General features: G+C 41.6%; 1 protein-coding gene across 1 annotated transcript in view; it reads left to right on the top strand.

Moving 5' to 3' along the window:
• Window positions 1-1,484: 1,484 nt before the first annotated feature.
• The window catches only part of RAB32 (RAB32, member RAS oncogene family), a 99,166-nt gene continuing 81,404 nt past the window's right edge, over window positions 1,485-19,246 (top strand). The window contains exon 1 of the mRNA XM_040350873.1: window positions 1,485-1,710. Coding sequence (XP_040206807.1) covers window positions 1,500-1,710 — 211 coding nt within the window. The 5' untranslated portion in view covers window positions 1,485-1,499. The remainder of the gene's footprint in view (window positions 1,711-19,246) is intronic.

Here is a 19,246-nt window from a genome sequence, read left to right on the forward strand (position 1 = left end):
ACATTGTCCAGGCTAAGATGATGTCACCAGTCTGCTGCAGGCAGGGGAAATTATTTCCTCAGTCTTCTGTCCCCCAGTAATCAGATTGCAACTTTGTGACTTTAAAAGGAATCAGTCTGCAGGGAGAGGCAACCGCTAAGAAATGATCCATGTCAGACATATGTGAATGCAGCCAACAATTGTACAGACACTAGAAATTGTATAATTGGCTTATGTCAGTCTATGAAGTTGACACTGGATAATACCTAAACAAAAATGGGGAGGTGCTGGAGGAAAAAACAGATAAAGGCATTGGGGCAGATTCACGTACAGCCGCGTAAAATTGTGCGGGCGTGCCGTATCCGATTTACGTTACGCCGCCGCAACTTACACGGGCAAGTGCTGTATTCTCAAAGCACTTGCTCCGTAAGTTGCGGCGGCGTAGCGTAAATCGGCCGGCGTAAGCCCGCCTAATCCAAATGTGGAAGGGGGGCGTGTTTTATGTTAAACTACTGTGACCCGACGTGATTGACGTTTTTGCGGCACGGCGCATGCGCCGTCTGTGGAATTTCCCAGTGTGCATTGCTCCAAAGTACGCCGCAAGGACGTCCAGCCCCATTCACGGACGACTTACGCAAACAACGTAACTTTTTCAAATTTTGACGCGGGAACGACGGCCATACTTAACATTGGCTGCGCTTCATATAGCAGGGGCAACTATACGCCGGGAAAAGCCTAACGTAAACGTCGTAACTTTACTGCGTCGGCCGCGCGTATGTTTGGGAATTCGCGTATGTAGCTAATTTGCATACTCAACGCAGAATTCGACGGAAGCGCCACATAGCGGTCAAAAAAATGCAGTTAAGATCTGACGGCGTAAGAGACTATGCCTGTTGGATCCAATGGATATCTATTCGTAACTGATACTAAGAATCAGACGCATAGATACAATGGGTCGGATTAGGACTTACGACGGCGTACATGGCGCTGCGCCGTCGTAAGTCCTTTAAGAATCTGGGCCATTGTCTGTGAGTACTGTGATTCTTGTGAGAAGTAATACATACTTGTAAGTGTTATTATTACACATTATTAAGCTTGGATGCAGTTAACATGACAAAATACTGTATATTTCATGCCAGGTCCGCTTAAAATAGCGATGGACAGATTATAATGTTTTGTTTAAATGTCACATGTATTTTTTGAATGTATTTCTATATACAGTAGTTCTGCACATACTTTCTCCTCTCCCCTCTGCTCACTGCTTATGAAAGCCTTTTCACTGCAATTTCCTGTCGTGTGATACGCAATCAAGTGGTTGAATAACTGAATAACAGTTACTGTATTCTTACACAAAAAAAAAACTCATGGATAAATACATTGCATGCCTTTTTTACACTTTACTTCTGCCTTGTAAACCACTATACTGTATGTAGCACCGTGGGTAAAATTGGGATTTAGAATTTAAAACAAAAGGCGTTTCTAATACAAATTTTGCTGTAAGAGAGATATACCCTGCTGTTATGGCCACTGGACTGTGCATTCACAATGATCATCTCTTCAAGGTATTAGTGCTAGGAGAGACAGGTGTTGGCAAAACGTGTATTATCCGACGTTATGTGCAGCAGCTTTTCACTGAGCATTACAGAACTACTATTGGCATGGATTTTGCTCTCAAAATTATTGACTGGGACAATGGAACACTGGTCAGACTGCAGCTCTGGGATATTGCAGGTATGTCCTCCTCTAAATGCATCAATTCATACAGCAATCATTATTATAAGTTATGTATCCTTCAGCATTAAGCTAACAGCATCTGCTACAAAAATAAGCATAGGTGGCCTCCTCAAAATCTACTAGGAATGATTTTCAATGTATTGAAGTGTCAGGTTAAAATGTGACAAAATTGTGTTTGAGAAATTTTGAGTTTTTAGTTAAAAATAAAAATGTATGCTCAGAGCCCCAAAATGCTATAAAACAGACCAGGGGTGTCATAAGAATCGGGTATATTTCCTAGAATATTTCAAATACAGAGTGCAGCACTAATAAAGTCTATGGCCCGGATTCACGTAGAATCGCGTATCTTTGTGCGGACGCAACGTATCCTATTTACGTTACGCCTCCGCAACTTTGACAGGCAAGTGCCGTATTCTCAAACCAAAGTTGCGGCGGCGTAGCGTAAATAGGCCGGCGTAAGCCCGCCTAATTTAAATGTGGTAGATGTGGGCGTGTGTTATGTAAATTTAATGTGACCCCACGTAAATTAAGCTTTTTACGAACGGCGCTTGCGCCGTCCGTGAAAGTATCCCAGTGCGCATGCTCCAAATTAACCCGCAAGAAGCCAATGCTTTCGACGTGAACGTAAATGACGCCCACCTCTATTCGCGAACGACTTACGCAAACGACATAAAACGGGAAAAATTTGACGCTGGCCCGACGTCCATACTTAACATTGGTATGCCGCATGTACGCCTCATATAGCCGGGGTAACTTTACGCCGGGAAAAGCCTAACGTAAATGGCGTATCTGTACTGCGTCGGCCTGGCGTACGTTCGTGAATTTGCGTATCTAGCTGATTTACATATTTCTAGGCGTAAATCAGCGTACACGCCCCTAGCGGCCAGCGTAAATATGCAGTTAAGATACGAAGGCGTAAGAGACTTACGCCGATCGGATCTAATACAAATCTATGCGTAACTGATTCTAAGAATCAGGCGCATAGATACGACGGCTCAGACTCAGAGTTACGACGGCGTATCTGGAGATACGCCGGCGTAACTCGTACGTGAATCCGGGCCTATAAAAGTTCCAATGATGAAAAATAACATAAATAACATATGTAGCAAATAATTTAAGCAAAGGAGTACTTTTCATTAATGAATTGTGGACACCATTATACAGTGTGAAAAGTTGAAAATGAAAAAGTTCTTCAAAAATAAGCATATAGAAGTCATTCTGCCAAGTGTGATGAAACAAGGAGTCCAACGATAGTGGTTGTTGACATCCAGAAGATATTCACACAGGAGGCTTACCAGATAGCCAGTGAGCCCCCTTATTCAGGGAGATCAGTGAGCGCTTAATTCAGAAAACCACACTGTTGGGAAATGGAAACTTGGCTTCAATGGCTCCAGGAAGCCCATTCACAGGTCTAACACTCATATGATTTCAAACAGACCATCAAAGTTTCACTTGCATTAAAGGTCACGTGAATATGAAACAAATAGCTGGATTCAGATAGCTTTATGCCGGCGTATCAGTAGATACGCCGACGTAACTCTGAATCTACGCCGTCCTAAATTTAGGCGTATTCTGGATACCAGATACGCTTAAATTAGGCTAAGATACGAGCGGCGTAAGTCTCCTACGCCGTCGTATCTTAGGGTGCAATATTTACGCTGGCCGCTAGGTGGCCCTTTAGTTGAATTTGGCGTAGAATATGCAAATGACTGGATACGCCGATTCAGAAACGTCGTTTACGTATGGCTTTTTCCGGCGTAAAGTTAGTCGAACAAATAGCTGGCCTAGTCAATGTTAAGTATGGCCATCGTTCCCGCGTCGAAATTTGAAAATTTTACAACGTTTGCGTAAGTCGTCCGTGAATGGGGCTGGACGTAATTCACGTTCACGTCGAAACCAATACGTCCTTGTGGCGTACTTTGGAGCAATGCACATTGGGATATGTACACGGACGGCGCATGCGTCGTTCGTAAAAAACGTCAATCACGTCGGGTCACCACCCGTTTACATAAAACACGCCCCCCTCATCCTCATTTGAATTAGGCCGGCCCCATTTACGCTACGCCGCCGTAACTTAGGAGGCAAGTGCTTTGTGAATACAGCACTTGCCTCTCTGACTTACGGCGGCGTAGCGTAAATACGATACGCTACACCGCCTGAAAGATGCGCCGCCATACCTGAATCTAGCTAAAAGATTCCATAAAGTGTAACATTGTAAAACGAATAACATTTTTTGATCAAACATTGCACGTACATGTAGAACAGCAATGACCCGCATGTATTTTTATCCAATACCGTAAACACCCGATGCACATGCACTGTGGCGTGTGTGGCTCCACCCATGCACACACGTCGCATTGCATTTGCGAACTTCATTAAAGTCTATGGGAGGGGATTCTTGAAAATCAATTCTGCCCATTTTCAAGTCTAATATGTAAGGGATTGTCAAAAAAATGGTATGGGAAGCCGGGTACTGGCATGAGGTACTGATGCAAAAATAAGTTAATAAATAGTATACAGCTGGGAGAGGATCTACCTTTTATTGTGACTTCAAGGGCGACATGGAAAATATCCTAATCCTTTAAATTACATTCTTGGGGGATGATTTTAATCTGTCTGTGATGTCACTAAACAGTTTGATTTTTTTACTGTTACATTATTGCTTAGTTTAAATATAACAGAACCCCAATATGATTAATTATGCTTTTAAAAAATAGGCTTTTTAAGTAGCGACGCCTGTTTTTATCCAGCAATAATAGGCCTAAATTGGCTGCTGGAAATAGCAGCCACACCTTATCTAAAAACTATAATACAGTATATAAAATAAAGCTAAAACACTTATCGTATATATTATTTGGCTAGTGAGAAAACAGTTTCATAGCATAGTTTGTCAGCTTTGTTTTTCACAAGGAAAACATTCAAGGAAGCAGACTACATGCAATTGAGTTGATTTACTAAAACTGGAGAGTGCAAAATCTAGTGCAGCTCTGCATAAAAACCAATTGGCTGCCAGTTTTTTTGTTTTGTTTTTTGTCAAAGCTTAAAGGAGTTGTAAATAAAAAAAATGTTATGCTGAAATGACTGTTTACAGGTATAGAGACATAATAGTTAACTGATTCCTTTTAAAAACGATTAAAAATAGATAAAAATCAATCATATAATGTACCTGTAGTTTAGTGATACTGTAGTCAGGGTGGCTCCTGTTTCTTGCAACATCTTATGGAGCCACCCTTGTATGAAGGCATAGCTTCCAACTGTCCCTGATTTCGAGGGACTGTCCCTGATTTTGGAAAATGTCCCTCTGTCCCTCATTACTCCTCATTTGTCCCTCTTTCTTCCTCAATTGTCCCTCATTTTGGTCTGATCTATATAGTTGTATATAAAATGCACTATTTATCTTGCAAAAAGTGTTTCCCAGTTCTAAATCTTTCATCCAATTTCTAAATTGCTGCATTTGTAAATACCAAAAGCCAATATAAAGGAATAGTAGTGGAAAAAGCGCTTGTGGATTTAACCAATTTGTTTTTAACCACTTGCTTACTGGGCACACATACCCCCTTCCTGCCCAGGCGAAATTTCAGCTTTCGGCGCTGTCATGCTTTAAATGAAAATTGCGCGGTCGTGCGACGTGGCTCCCAAACAAAATTTACGTCTTTTTTTCCCACAAATAGAGCCTTCTTTTGGTGGTATTTGATCACCTCTGCGTCTTTTATTTTTTGCGCTATAAACAAAAAAAGAGCGACAATTTTGAAAAAAACACAATATTTTTTACTTTTTGCTATAATAAATATCCCAATAAAAAAAAAAAGATTAGGCCGATACGTATGCTACAAAATAGGCGATAGAATTCTGACATTTTTTTTATTATTTTTTTTTTTTTTACTAGTAATGGTGGCTGTAACGGAACCCCAAATGGGACAGGGGTTAACGCCGTTTACGATATTCCATTCCGAGCCCAAGACAGCTTATCGACACTCCACAATCCAGCTCTGTTCTCTGGTTCCAAACGGATACATTTTAATGGGAAACTCAGGCTTCTTATATACAGTTTAGGAACCACAATGAACAATGACTCAACTCCACCCACAACATGACACAAGGAGCTCAATACACATCTTTCAGAAGACAGACATTCTGACTCCGAGATAATCTACATGAGCTAATTACTAATCATTTACCCAGACAAGGTGACTCTGAGATAAGCTCTTCTCACCTGCTATACAATACACATTTATCATCAATAGAAATTCACACAATACAGTGTCAATTAGCATCACCCAATCAAAGGTTCTTGAGAGCCAGACTAAGGTTCATTTACATGACAGGCATGTGACTGGCAGGGAAGAGGTTAACACTAGGGGGCGCGGAAGGGGATAAATGTGTACCCTGGGAGTGATTCTTACTGTGGGGGGAGGGGACTGACTGGGGGAGGTGACCAATCTGTGTCCCTATGTACAAGGGACACAGCATTGGTCTCCTCTCCCTGACAGGACGTAAATCTCTGTGTTTACACACAGAGATCCATGTCCCTGCTCTGTCACTGCCGATTGCGGGTAGCTGGCGGACATCACGGCCATCAGGCACTCAGTGGCCAGAGGACCCGAGGCCGTAAAAAGACGGCCTCCCGGCATTGTAGAGACACCTTGTGGCCGTCTTTTTACTATGGCCCGAGTCTGAAGAAGTTAATACAATTCTCCTTTAAGAGTGGTGTGGCAGGAGGCATGTCCTATGCCTACATACTTTTTCTAATAGGTGTCCCTCATTCCCATATTGGAAAGTTGGGAGGTATGCATGAAGGGAGTAGAGCTTTGCCTGCCTACACTATGTGCATCATTAGAAACACACAACCCCGTAGCCTAGCACGGCAAGACACTTCCCTGCTCCTTCTTCTCCCCTTACTTATCCATTTATCAGACTGGCTCCAGACTGCACTGTCCACTGTGATCTCTTTCTCATTATGACCTGGAAGTTCAGAGAAGCAGCACTGAGAGAGCAGGAGCCAAGAGCACTGACAGTTGTACAGTAAATTGCAAGTGCTGAGGTAAGAATGTTAACAAAAATAGATTACAGGGGAATGTGTAATTTCATTGTGCACACTGCGTTAAGCTACAAAAATGCTTAGGGTTTAATACTACATTAAGGTGAACTAAAGTATTTTTAAAGGTTGGGGCAGATAAATACATTAATGGGAGCTAGATGTCAAGGGATTTGTTCTTCTGTCCACTAGTCAGGAGACGGGAGGAGAGAGCAGGAGCATAGCCTGCCAGTGGCTATGTGTATCAATGACAACTAGGAGTGCATGCTACCTAAAGGAGCAGGGGGCAGCAGCTGTAGGTGTAAATAAAAAAAAAATTTGGCTGAAATGACTGTTTACAGGGTATAGAAACATAATAGTTAACTGATTGCTTTTAAAAACGATTAAAAATAGATAAAAATCAATCATATAATGTACCTGTAGTTTCCAGTTTCGTTTTTGCATGTTAGTTTTTGCCTCTCTGCTGTACAGAGCCACAGAGCCAATACAGGGCAGTGATGGTTTGGAAAACAAAACTGATTTGTGCTGAGAGGTTTTAGACACGCAGTAATCACACCTCCTTGATTAGTGACCACAGCGAGAAAGCTCCCAGTACTGTGGTTATCAGGAAACAGACAACCAGGAAGTGTGGAGATCAGAGAAGAATTACAGCAACTTGAGAGCAAAAACGAACAATGAGGACATGAAAACAGCACTGCATTAAGGTAAAGGAAGCTATTAAGATTAAAAAAAAAATTCCTTTACAAACCCTTTAATTGAACAAGCTGAAGCTAGAAGCTGATTGGCTACAGCTGCACATTTTGCACTCTCCAGTTTTAGCAAACCCAATTAGTTAGACTTTCGCTCACTTGATAGGTACTTTTTAGAGAGTAATATGAAGTCCCTCTATCTTCTTTTATTTGTTATTTTACACTCTGGCACTGATAACGTGGAACAAATAATTATTATTATTTTTTATTTTTTTTGAGAAGGGCTCTCTCTCCCCGGCAACTCGTCATCCAGCTACCTTTTCCCATAGTGCCCTATCCTTTGGATCCTATCTCTCCCTGGCTTATTACTTCTCGATATTTCACTTAATCTAGAAAAGAGAAGTTAAAAGGTTTAGGACCGGGTTGATGTATATGGGACAAGGGGATATGTAACTATAAGGCCAAGTATACATGTCCGAGGAACTCAACGGGCAAAACACATCGTTTTGCTCGTCGAGTTCCTTGTGAAGGCGCCGAGGATCTCGGCGAGCCAACTTTCCCCGTTGACTAACGAGGAAATAGAGAACATGTTCTCTATTTGCTCGACGAGATCCTCGTCGGCTTCCTCGGCCGAAAGTGTACACACGGCCGGGTTTCTCGGGAGAATACAGCTCCGATCGAGTTTCTGGCTGAATTCTGCCGAGAAACTCGGTCGTGTGTACGGGGCCTAAGCCTGCATTTCCATGGACGTTTTTACAGCCACTTTTCTGAGCGTTTTTTGCAGCTTAAAAACGGCTCTCCATTTTAGTCTATGGCCTCATGCCCACCATGACGTTTTTGAGCTGTAGATGGCTGAGCAGTTTTTAAGCTGCAAAAAAAAACCAGGACCAGTGCGTTCTGAAGCTCCAGCGTTAGAGCTGTAAAAACGCCAGACGTTAAAAACGCTCAAAAACGTGCAAAAACACAAAAAAACTCTACCGCAGCGTTTTTGAGCTCCAAAAAAAAAAAAACATGGACAGGCGTTTTTAAGCTGTAAAAAAAGCTAAAAAAAAGTGGCTGTAAAAACGTCCATGGAAATGAATTTTATGAAAGGGTTATATTGAGACTGTTTATGTATGTATGTAAAATGTTTGTCTTGTAAATAATGTATATTTATTTATTTATTTGTATGTATTGTTGGAAAATTAATAAAAGTTTTTTTGGAAGTTAGACTACTTTCACACTGAGGTACAGGCGTAATTACCGATCCTTTTTTCAAGTACTCGCCCATACCGATTACCAATACTTTTTTTTTTTATGTCATTTGACATTGGCACTTTTTATTTTATACAAATTTTATTTTAGTTTTTACAAATATATATATATATATATATATATATATATATATATATATATATATATATATATATATATTTACAGTGCTTTCTTTTTGGGGGGGGGGAGGGAGTGGACAGTCAGTGTCAGTGTTTATTTTCTTTTATTGTTTATTATTTTTACAATTTTACTTAAAGCGGATGTGCCACTAAACAAATATATTAAAAGCCAGCAGCTACAGATACTGCAGCTGCTGACTTTTAATATAAGGACACTTACCTGTCCTGGAGTCCAGCGGTGATCGCAGCAGATGACGAGCCGATCGCTCGTCACCCTGCTGCTCCCCCCTCCATCCACGGTGAGGGAACCAGGAAGTGAAGCGCTCCGGCTTCACTGCCCGGTTCCCTACGGCGCATGCGCGAGTCGCGCTGCGCCCGCCGATTGGCTCCCGCTGTGTGCTGGGAGCCGAGTGTTCCCAGCATACAACGGGGGACGGACGGGAAGGGGAAAAAAAACCCGTCCTTTGCCCGTATCGTAGGGCCGGAAGTGGGTGCAGATACCTGTCTGTAGACAGATGTCTGCACCCCCCTCCCCCCTGAAAGGTGTCAAATGTGACACCGGAGGGGGGGAGGGTGCCGATCAGCGGGACTCCACTTTAGAGTGGAGATCCGCTTTAAGAAAATTTATTACAATGCCTCCTTTTTTTTATTCAATCTTAGGGTAGGGGGGATTTGGTGAGATGTCAGGGGTCTGAATAGACCCCTGACATCTCCCCTTTCAGACATGGAAAAAAAAACACCTGTAAGGCAATTGCATGATTAGTTAGTTGTACACTAGCACATTATGAAATGCTTACCTTGGAATGAAGCTCTCCAGGAGCGCAGTGACACCAACATCAGATAATGAATGGGGAGGGGGGGGGTTGAGTAGGCAAGGGTGTAATGGTATGATTAAAGCGGAGTTCCAGCCAAAAGTGGAATTTCCGCTTTAAGCACTCCTCGCCCCCTTACATGCCACATTTTTTTTGGGGGGGAGTGGGGGCTTTGGTAGGAATGGACTTCCTGTCCCACTTCCTACTTCCACCTAGGGACTGCCTAGGCAACTCCTCCTCTGCCCCTAGGCAGCCCCTCCCTCTAGGCGATCTCCTGGGACATGTGACAGGTCCCAGGAGATCGCCCCTGTCCGTTCCGGTAGCACAGCGTGACTCGCGCATGCGCAGTACGTGCCCGGCCGTGAAGCCAAAAGCTGTCACGGCTGGGTGCCCAGAATGTGAATGGAGGCACCGGGGAGAGGAGCGACGCTCCGTGCGGCCGCATAGCTGGACCTTGGAACAGGTAAGTGTCGGTTTATTAAAAGTCAGCAGCTATACTTTTTGTAGCTGCTGACTTTTAATAAACATTAAAAGGCTGGAACTCTGCTTTAAATTATGGTACTGACCTCTAAAAAAAATTATCTATAGAAATAAATGTATAAAAATAAATTTATGAACATATTATTATACTACAGATGATGTTATTATACATTATCTTTGGTTTCACATTAATTCACACATATATAATGTAAAAAGTTTTTTTAGTATTGATGAATTTTATGATCTGTATGAAGTTGCCTATATAGTATCACTACCTGTATGTTTCCTATGGAAGCTCAATGGCCAGAAAGCAAAGGGTTAAAATCCTGGGCATTGGCCCGTAGCTACAAAAGAGCTCCCTGGAAAACACAGGGCGGACCTATGGAAGGAGACCATGTCTTCTGAAACGCGTTGCCCTTGCAACCACACAGCGTCCTCTGTCAGTCTGATCACTTTGGTCTTTTTCTGTGTTATGTGGTGTGGAGGTGGTTCTAGCCCTGTCCTGGCCGGCCTACCCTTGAAGACAGTGATCGGCTCACATGCAGCCTTTCGGCAGCTGCTTGCGGTCATAGTGCACACGTCCATCCATCCTTTGGACTATCCTGCCACCACGGTGCTCATGTGGGTCACAGGATTCCCCACTGCAGGATTCTGACGTGTGTTCATCCTATGTTTGTAAGTTTATTGATTTATCTACTTCAATTCAATTAGACAAATGGTATTGCACCACGATCCTGTGCGTTTTTTTTATTTTTTTATCACTGACCCCTCTAGCTGCTTTTAATATGAATTTATTCCTTCTCAAAATCACAAAATATTCTAGAGTTGGGTTTCAGTTGTTCAGAATATGTAAATACATGTTGTACCTTAACATGCATAGTTCGGCTAGGGGTGCACTTTAAAGTATCTTACTACTCAGTGTACAGAATGGGGCAGATTTGAGTATGTTGTATGGAGAGGACATCTCTCAATGCACCCCACTTGTCATATTTCATCCACCCCATAGAACTCTCTCTAGTAGATCATCAGGCTGTCCCATGCAGGGGCGTCTTAATAGCATAATGGGTCCCTGGGCAAAGTAATGCACTGAGGCCCCACCAGCTTGCCCCAATTTACACACCTACTTTCAGGAAATAAAGTATAAATAGTTGATAGAATTAAACATATATTCATTAGTACTTTCAATAAAATCAATTTTACAAAAGGAAAAAATTCCACAAATCAAAGACTAGTCAACACAAAGGGCACAGTACAGGGGAGAATGCATAAGGGCACAACACTGGGATCAGGAGGGCACAGTGTAGGTACCGAGACGCTTCCAGGGACACGACCATATTGGGACAGTTTAGTAAAAAGCATGGCTGTCCCAGCAAATCCGGGACAGTTGGCAAGTATGATGTAATGCAAGATTATTGTGGGGCCCCCCATGTACTTGGGGCTCCTGGGCAGTGCCCAGGAGTGCCCTTGCATTAACCTCCCTGGCGGTATGATTCTGTCTGGAATTACGTACCAAAAGCGGTACAATTATTTTGCAAGGAAATTTGGAGTTTTATACTGTAGGCCTGTAATTTTTAGAAATAACTCACTTAAATCTGACCAAGCAAGAGTCTTGTAGGCATCCCGGGTATGATTTTTTTTAAAAAACAAAATTATAAATTATAATATAATAAATAATTATAAATAATTATAACAAATAATAATATAATTATAATAAAAATTATTCAATAATGTAATCAACTCAAAATCACTGACATTTTCTCAGTTGCAGAATTGTCACTGTCATTATTTATTTATTTTTATGACGAATTTCCCCACAAATCACTATCGCACAATTCTGCAAGTGATTATAATTTATTATCGCTGTTTTCTAGCTGATCTAAAACCATTTTTGACATAAAGGGACACTTTTGGACAATCTACAGTTTTTAGGCAGAAAGAACATTTTTTATTATATAAAAGTACATGCAGGACACTGGGCAGACCACTAGGGACAAGGGGGGTGTGTGTTTTTTACATACAGTACTGTAATCTATAAGATTACAGTATACTGTATGTAATGTGTTTGTTTACTTTTTTGAATTTGGCGCCGTTCTCCGCTCCCGTGCGTCGTAACGTCGCAGGGAACGGAGATCGGCGGCACACGGGGACACTGTGAATCGAGCGAGGAGGTCCCGCTCGCTCACACAGCGGGGTGGCATCGCTGGATCCATGGACAAGGTAAGTAACTTGCCTGTGGATCCAGCGAGAAGGTAAGCCGCGCCGCTACACACTCTGCACGTCCACCCCGAGCGTGACTCGGGGATACCGATCTTAACATGAAAAACCAACCCCGAGTCACGCTCGGGTTTACCGCCAAGGGGGTTAAGATGGCCCTGGTCCCATGTCAGGTTGCTGCAGATCTGTATGTATTGGTCAGCATCCTTTATTTTACCCTGGACTTTGCTTTGGCATGAAGCTTTACCCAATCCCTGAACATCACTTCCCTGTTTTATTGTTTATTGAGTCTGTAAAACTGATCTAAAACTGACCCTTGCCAGCTTTTTAGTAGATTTGTAATTATGTAATTGTTTAAAGATGTACAGAAAACTTAGCATACATTAAACAAAGATATGGAGAAAGCTTTTATAGGTACATAGTAGACAAGATTGCGTGCTTTCATGGTGACATGTCTGTATGCTTTTTTAGTTTATGCTTACCATCCATGTAATGGATATGCTGCAATAAATTTCAGAGACAGAAAACTGAATTACACACTGGAGGGTACACCAGCTCTCAAATTATTTAAAACCAGGTCACCTCAGTTTAGAAGACAGGAGTTGTAAATCTGTGAACAAATGGGATGGGGCTGTATACATTTTAGTACGGTACGCTAAATATTTCCTGTGTGCTAAGTATGGAAAAATGTAATGGGGTTGAATTTCCCCTAAATAGCTTCCTTTACTTTAGTGCAGTCCTCCTTCACTTACCTCATCTTTCCATTTTGCTTTTAAATGTCCTTATTTCTTCTGATAAATCCTCACTTCCTGTTCTTCTGTCTGTAACTACACACAGTAATGCAAGGCTTTCTCCCTGGTGTGGAGAAAGCCTCTTGAGGGGGGAGGGGGTGAGCAGGAGTGTCAGGACACCCACTAACACACAGCTCCTTTCTCTATCTGCAAAGTAGAGAGTGTCCTGACTTGCCTGCTCGCCCCCTCCCCCCTCAAGAGGCTTTCTCCACACCAGGGACGAGTGGGCGTCTTTAGACGTCCTTTGTTTACATTACCCGCGCACGCCACTGGGGGGCGCGCAGCGGGTAAACACTGTCCCGGTGCATCGATGGGAAGCCGATGCGTGTACCTGGCGGCCGCGATGTTCGCCGGGTACACGTGATCGTCGGTAACACAGCAGGGACGTGGAGCTCTGTGTGTAAACACAGAGCTCCACGTGCTGTCAGAGGAGACCGATCTGTGTCCCTTGTACATAGGGACACAGCATCGGTCACCTCCCCCAGTCACCCCCCACACAGTTAGAACACACCCAGGGAATACATTTAACCCCTTCCTCACCCCCTAGTGTTAACCCCTTCCCTACCAGTCACATGTATACAGTAATTAGTGCATTTTTATAGCACTGATCGCTGTATAAATGTGAATGGTCCCAAAATTGTGTCAAAAGTGTCCGATATGTCCGCCGCAATATCGCAGGCCTGACAAAAAAATCGCAGATCGCCGTCATTAGTAGTAAAAAATAAATCATAAATCTATCCCCTATTTTGTAGGCGCTATAACTTTTGCGCAAACCAATCAATAAACGCTTATTGCGATTTTTTTTAACAAAAATATGTAGAAGAATACGTATCGGCCTAAACCGAGGAAAAAAATTTTTTTTTTCTAAATGGGATATTATTAGAACAAAAAGTAAAAAATATTGTGTTTTTTTTTTTAATTTTCTGTCTTTTTCTGTTTATAGCGCAAAAAATAAAAATCGCAGAGATGATCAAATACCACCAAAAGAAAGCTCTATGTGTGGGGAAAAAATGGTAAAAATATAATTTGGGTACAGTGTTGTATGACCGCGCAATTGTCATTCAAAATGCGTCAGCGCTAAAAGCTGAAAATTGGTCTGGACACGAAGGGGGTTTAAGTGCCCAGTAATGAAGTGGTTAAAATGTTCACTGAGCTTCACATGCACTGCTCAATGTGCATTTTCAGCGTACCTTGGTGCCCAAATTAATTAACACTCGTGCCTATAGATTCCACACCAGGAAAACGTTTGGGAAAAGATGCTGGCACCATGCAGAGATCTGAGCCAGGGTTGTCACATAGGCTGAACTTCAAATATGTTTGCCTTAGTTTATTTCCAATACATGGAATAAAATTACAATAAATTTAGACTAGTAGTTCACAAAGGAAACATTAGGCTACATGTACACTGGCATCCCCTAATCGTAACTCTCCTGGCAGCAGAGAAACGCTAAACATGGAAAAAAAGCAGTACCAATTTTTTTGTGGCATTTTTTCTGCATTTGGAGTTTTTTCATTTCATTGGCCAGACTACTTGCCATTGAAATGAATAAACGCCCAAAAGCTAAATGTGGCTAGTGCTTAGGAGCACGTTTTTGCAGCATTTGGTGTTTTTTGCCCAAAACTTGATTCTTCTGCGTTCAGGACTGCCCCTAAACTCTGCTGCTCTTAAACTCCGATAAAGGTCTATGGGGGTTATTTATGAAAGGCAAATCCGCTTTGCACTACAAGTGCACTTGGGAGTTCAGTCGCTGTAGATCTAAGGGGGACATGCAAGGAAAATTAAAAAAGGAATTTTAGCTTGCACATAATTGGATGATAAAATCAGCAGAGCTTCCCCTCATTTTAGATCTTCCCCTCAGATCTACAGCGACTGCACTTCCAAGTGCACTTTCAGTGATCTTACAAGTGCACTCGTATTGCAAAGTGGATTTGCCTTTCGTAAATAGCCCCCACTGTGTTCATGGACACATAGGCTTTTATTGAGTTGAGTTCAGGTGCTTTGGCAAACAAAAACGCCAAAAGCTCCTAAGCTAACGTACATGTACATGAGGCCTAAGGATGTTTGTGCTTCTTTCTTTTCAGCTAACATAAAGTAATAAGGATACTGCATTTAAGACAAGGGCAACAAATATTGTCTGTACGTGCAAAATTAATTATTAGTCTTAAATATGAAAACGAATGCAGCCACCATATCTAAGGGCAATTTGCTTTGCACATACAGATTCACTTTAAATCATATAGAATAAAAGCAATAGAAGCAAATCTCTCAGTTGCGTACCACTGTGCAGGAAAGTGACTGATCTTCGCATATGCTGAAAGCACTGAAGAGATATGTCCACAGTCATAAACAGAGGGCGAAAGACAGAAACAATCAAATATAGACAGAAACAACAACAAATACATTTAGGAGTCAAATAGTCTATACACTTTTAACTCCAACAGCTTCAAGTGGGCCTTCCATAAAAATGTAAGATCCACTCTATTGAAAGTCCCATGCCTAACAAACTCAAACTGCCTGCATATGTGTTTTAAAAATAAAGCTGTTGCTAAAAAAAAAAGAGTAAAAAATACACACATGAGCCCTGGCATCTAATGTTTCAAGAGGCACAAGTGACATCACAGTGCCTCAGCGTTGTCTCCTGGATTACCTGCCAAAAAATGAAATTGAATGATCGCGCCACCACTTTGCCAACCAAACCAGCTGCTGAAAAGCCCTTGCAATCACACTCAAAAAAAACATTAAAGGTCCGGTTCACTTCTATTCTTTTGTTATTGTTGTCAATCAAGCAAGCTCTTGGATCCATGAACTATGTTGGATACTTTTTGAATTGTCTCCTTGACTTTTAATTTAAAAAAAAGTTGAATCTGGACCTCTTAGTGGTTGGTGGCTCTACAAATTTAATTTTCGTTAGACCGTGGAGAAAGTAGTTCCTACAAAAACTGTAAAAATCATTTAAAATATTCTTGCAGGAGCATCAAAGGTTAACAAGTACCTTTGTTTACTAAAATGTTTTAACTACTCATCTACAGTACTTCTAAGAGAGATACTTTGCATCAACAGTGTTCTTAACCACTTCCATACTGGGCCTATTCTGGCACTCCTCTCCTACATGCAAAAATCATAATTTTTTTGCTAGAAAATTACTCAGAACCCCCAAACACAATATATATATATATATATATATATATATATATATATATATATATATATATATATATATATATATATATATATATATATATATATATATATATATATGTATGTGTGTGTGTGTGTGTGTGTGTTTTTTAGCAGACACCCTAGGGAATAAAGTGGCAGTCATTGTAACTTTTTATCTTGCACGGTATTTGTGCAATCATTTTTCAAACGCCTTTTTTTTTTTAATTAATAAAAAAATAACAAAACAGTAAAGTTAGCCCAATTTTTTGTATAATGTGAAAGATTATGTTACGCTTAGTAAATACTGTAGATACCTAACATGTCACGCTTTTAAAATTGCGAAAACACATGGAATGGCACCAAACTTCAGTACCGGGCCTATTTTGGCACTTCTCTCCTACATGCATAAATCATAAGTTTTTTGTTAGAAAATTACTCAGAACACCCAAACACTATATATGTTTTTTTTAGCAGACACCCTAGGGAATAAAATGCCGGCCATTGCAACTTTTTAGCTCGCACAGTATTTGCGCAATCATTTTTCAAACGCCTTTTTTTGGGGAAAAAAACTGTTTTGTGAATTAAAAAATAACAAAACAGTAAAGTTAGCCCAATGTTTTTGTATAATGTGAAAGATGAAGCTACGCCGAGTAAATAGATACCTAACATGTCACGCTTTAAAATTGCGCCAAACGTCAGTACTTAAAAATCTCCATAGGCGTTGCTTATTTTTTTTTTACAAGTTACAAATTTAGAGTTACAGAGTAGGTCTAGTGCTAGAATTGTTGCTGGCGCTTTAACGCACGCGGCGATACCTCACATGTGTGGTTTGAACGGCGTTTACATATGTGGGCGCTTCTAAACGCGAGCTACCAGGGATAGGGGTGTTTAAAAAAAAAAAATTATTATATTATTTTTTATTTTACTCGATTTCTTTAATTTTCACACTTTTTTTATCACTTTTATTCCTATTACAAGGAATGTAAACATCCCTTGTAATAGGAATGTTTGTGACAGGTACTCTTTATGGAGAGATGCAGGGTCAATAAGACCCCACATCTCTCCTCCAGGCTGGAAAGCATTAGATTGTGAAAAAAATTTTTCACAATCTTTCCATCGGAAGCCGGCGGATCGTTTCTCCGGGTCTCCGATGGCAAAGGAGAGCCTGGAGAAGCACCGGATGGCGGCGGGAGGGCCGCCGCCTATAAGAACGATCAAGCGGCGGAAATGTAGCTGCAGGCATCATTCAGATATCCCCACTGAAAGTCCAGGACGTCATATGACGTCCTTGGGCGGGTTACCAGTTTAGAGTTACAGAGGAGGCCTAGTGCTAGAATTGTTGCTTGCGCTTGAACGCACAAGGCGATACCTCACATGTGTGGTTTGAATGGTGTTTACATATGTGGGTGGGACTTGTGTGTGTCTTCGCTCCTCAGTGCGAGCTACCGGGGACAGGGGCATTTTAAATATTTTTTTTTTATTTGAATTTTTTTATTTTACTTAATTTTTTTATTTTTCACTTTTTTTACATTTACATTTTTTTGATCACTTTTATTCCTATTACAAGGAATGTAAACATCCCTTGTAATAGGAATATATCGTGACAGGTCCTCTTTCTGGAGAGATGCGGGGTCAATAAGACCCCACATCTCTCCTCCCGGCTGGAAAGCATGAGATTGTGAAAAAAAATTCACTGATCTCATGCTGACAGCCGCGATAGTGGCTTTGTTTACTTACAGGTACCTGGGCGTGACGTTATAATGTTGCGCCCGGGCCTTCGACGGTCAACAGAAATCTCTATGCTTCTCATCTGGCGCCGGCCGATTGTTTAACCGGGTCCCTGATGGCACGGGAGAGCCCGGAGAAGCACCGGATGACGGCGGGCTGGGGGGACGTCCCCTCCCGTCACCTATAAGAACGATCAAGCGGCGGAACTGATGCTATGATCATTCTTATGGTACACAGAATCACCAGCTGAAAATGGTGATATCTAAATGATGACTGTAGCTGCAGGCATCATTCAGATATCCCCACTGAAAGTCCAGGACGTCATATGATCCTTATATCCTTTTTTTTCAATACCACCTATTTACTTTCACTGTATTTCACTGGATCAATACATACACATATACACTTTCAGATGTCACCTTTTTTCAGTTCTAACATTCCTAATTCATTTAGTGCCCAGGATTTCTGAATTACACATTTTCACTACTAATTTAACAATTAAGGCCCAGATTCTCATACATTTACGTTGCTCCTGGGCAGCGTAACGTATGTGATTTACGTTACACCGCCGCAGGTTTACAGGTTTACAGCCTGATTCTCAGAACACTTACCTGTAAACTTGCGGCGGTGTATCGTTAAATCGCTCGGCGCAAGCCCGCCCAATTCAAATGGGGCGGGCACCATTTAAATTAGGCGCGCTCCCGCGCCGAGCGTACTGCGCATGCTCCGTCGGGTAAATTACCCGACGTGCATTGCGCTAAATGATGTCGCCCCAACGTCATTTGCTTAGACATTTACGTAAATGGCGTCCAGCCCCATTCACGGACGTCTTACGCAAACGTCGTAATTTTTTTTAAATTCAACGCGGGAACGACGGCCATACTTAACATTGGTTGCCCCTCCTAATAGCAGTGCATTCACTATGCACATTGGTCAATTATGGCTTTGATGCTTTGATAGTAGCGCACTTGTATTTTATGCTTTTAGAAGAATACGTATCGGCCTAAACTGAGGAAAAAAATGTTTTTTTATATATTTTTGGGGGATATTTATTATAGCAAAAACGAAAAACCGCAGAGGTGATCAAATACCACCAAAAGAAAGCTCTATTTGTGCACGACCGCGCAATTGTCAGTTAAAGCGACGCAGTGCCGAATCGCAAAAAGTGCTCTGGTCTTTGACCAGCAATATGGTCTGGGGGTTAAGTGGTTAACCAACAATTCATCAAAATGTCAAGGCTGCAAAGTTTGT

Source organism: Rana temporaria, chromosome 4 (genome assembly GCF_905171775.1).
Source record: "Rana temporaria chromosome 4, aRanTem1.1, whole genome shotgun sequence".
Classification (NCBI taxonomy): Eukaryota; Metazoa; Chordata; class Amphibia; order Anura; family Ranidae; genus Rana; species Rana temporaria.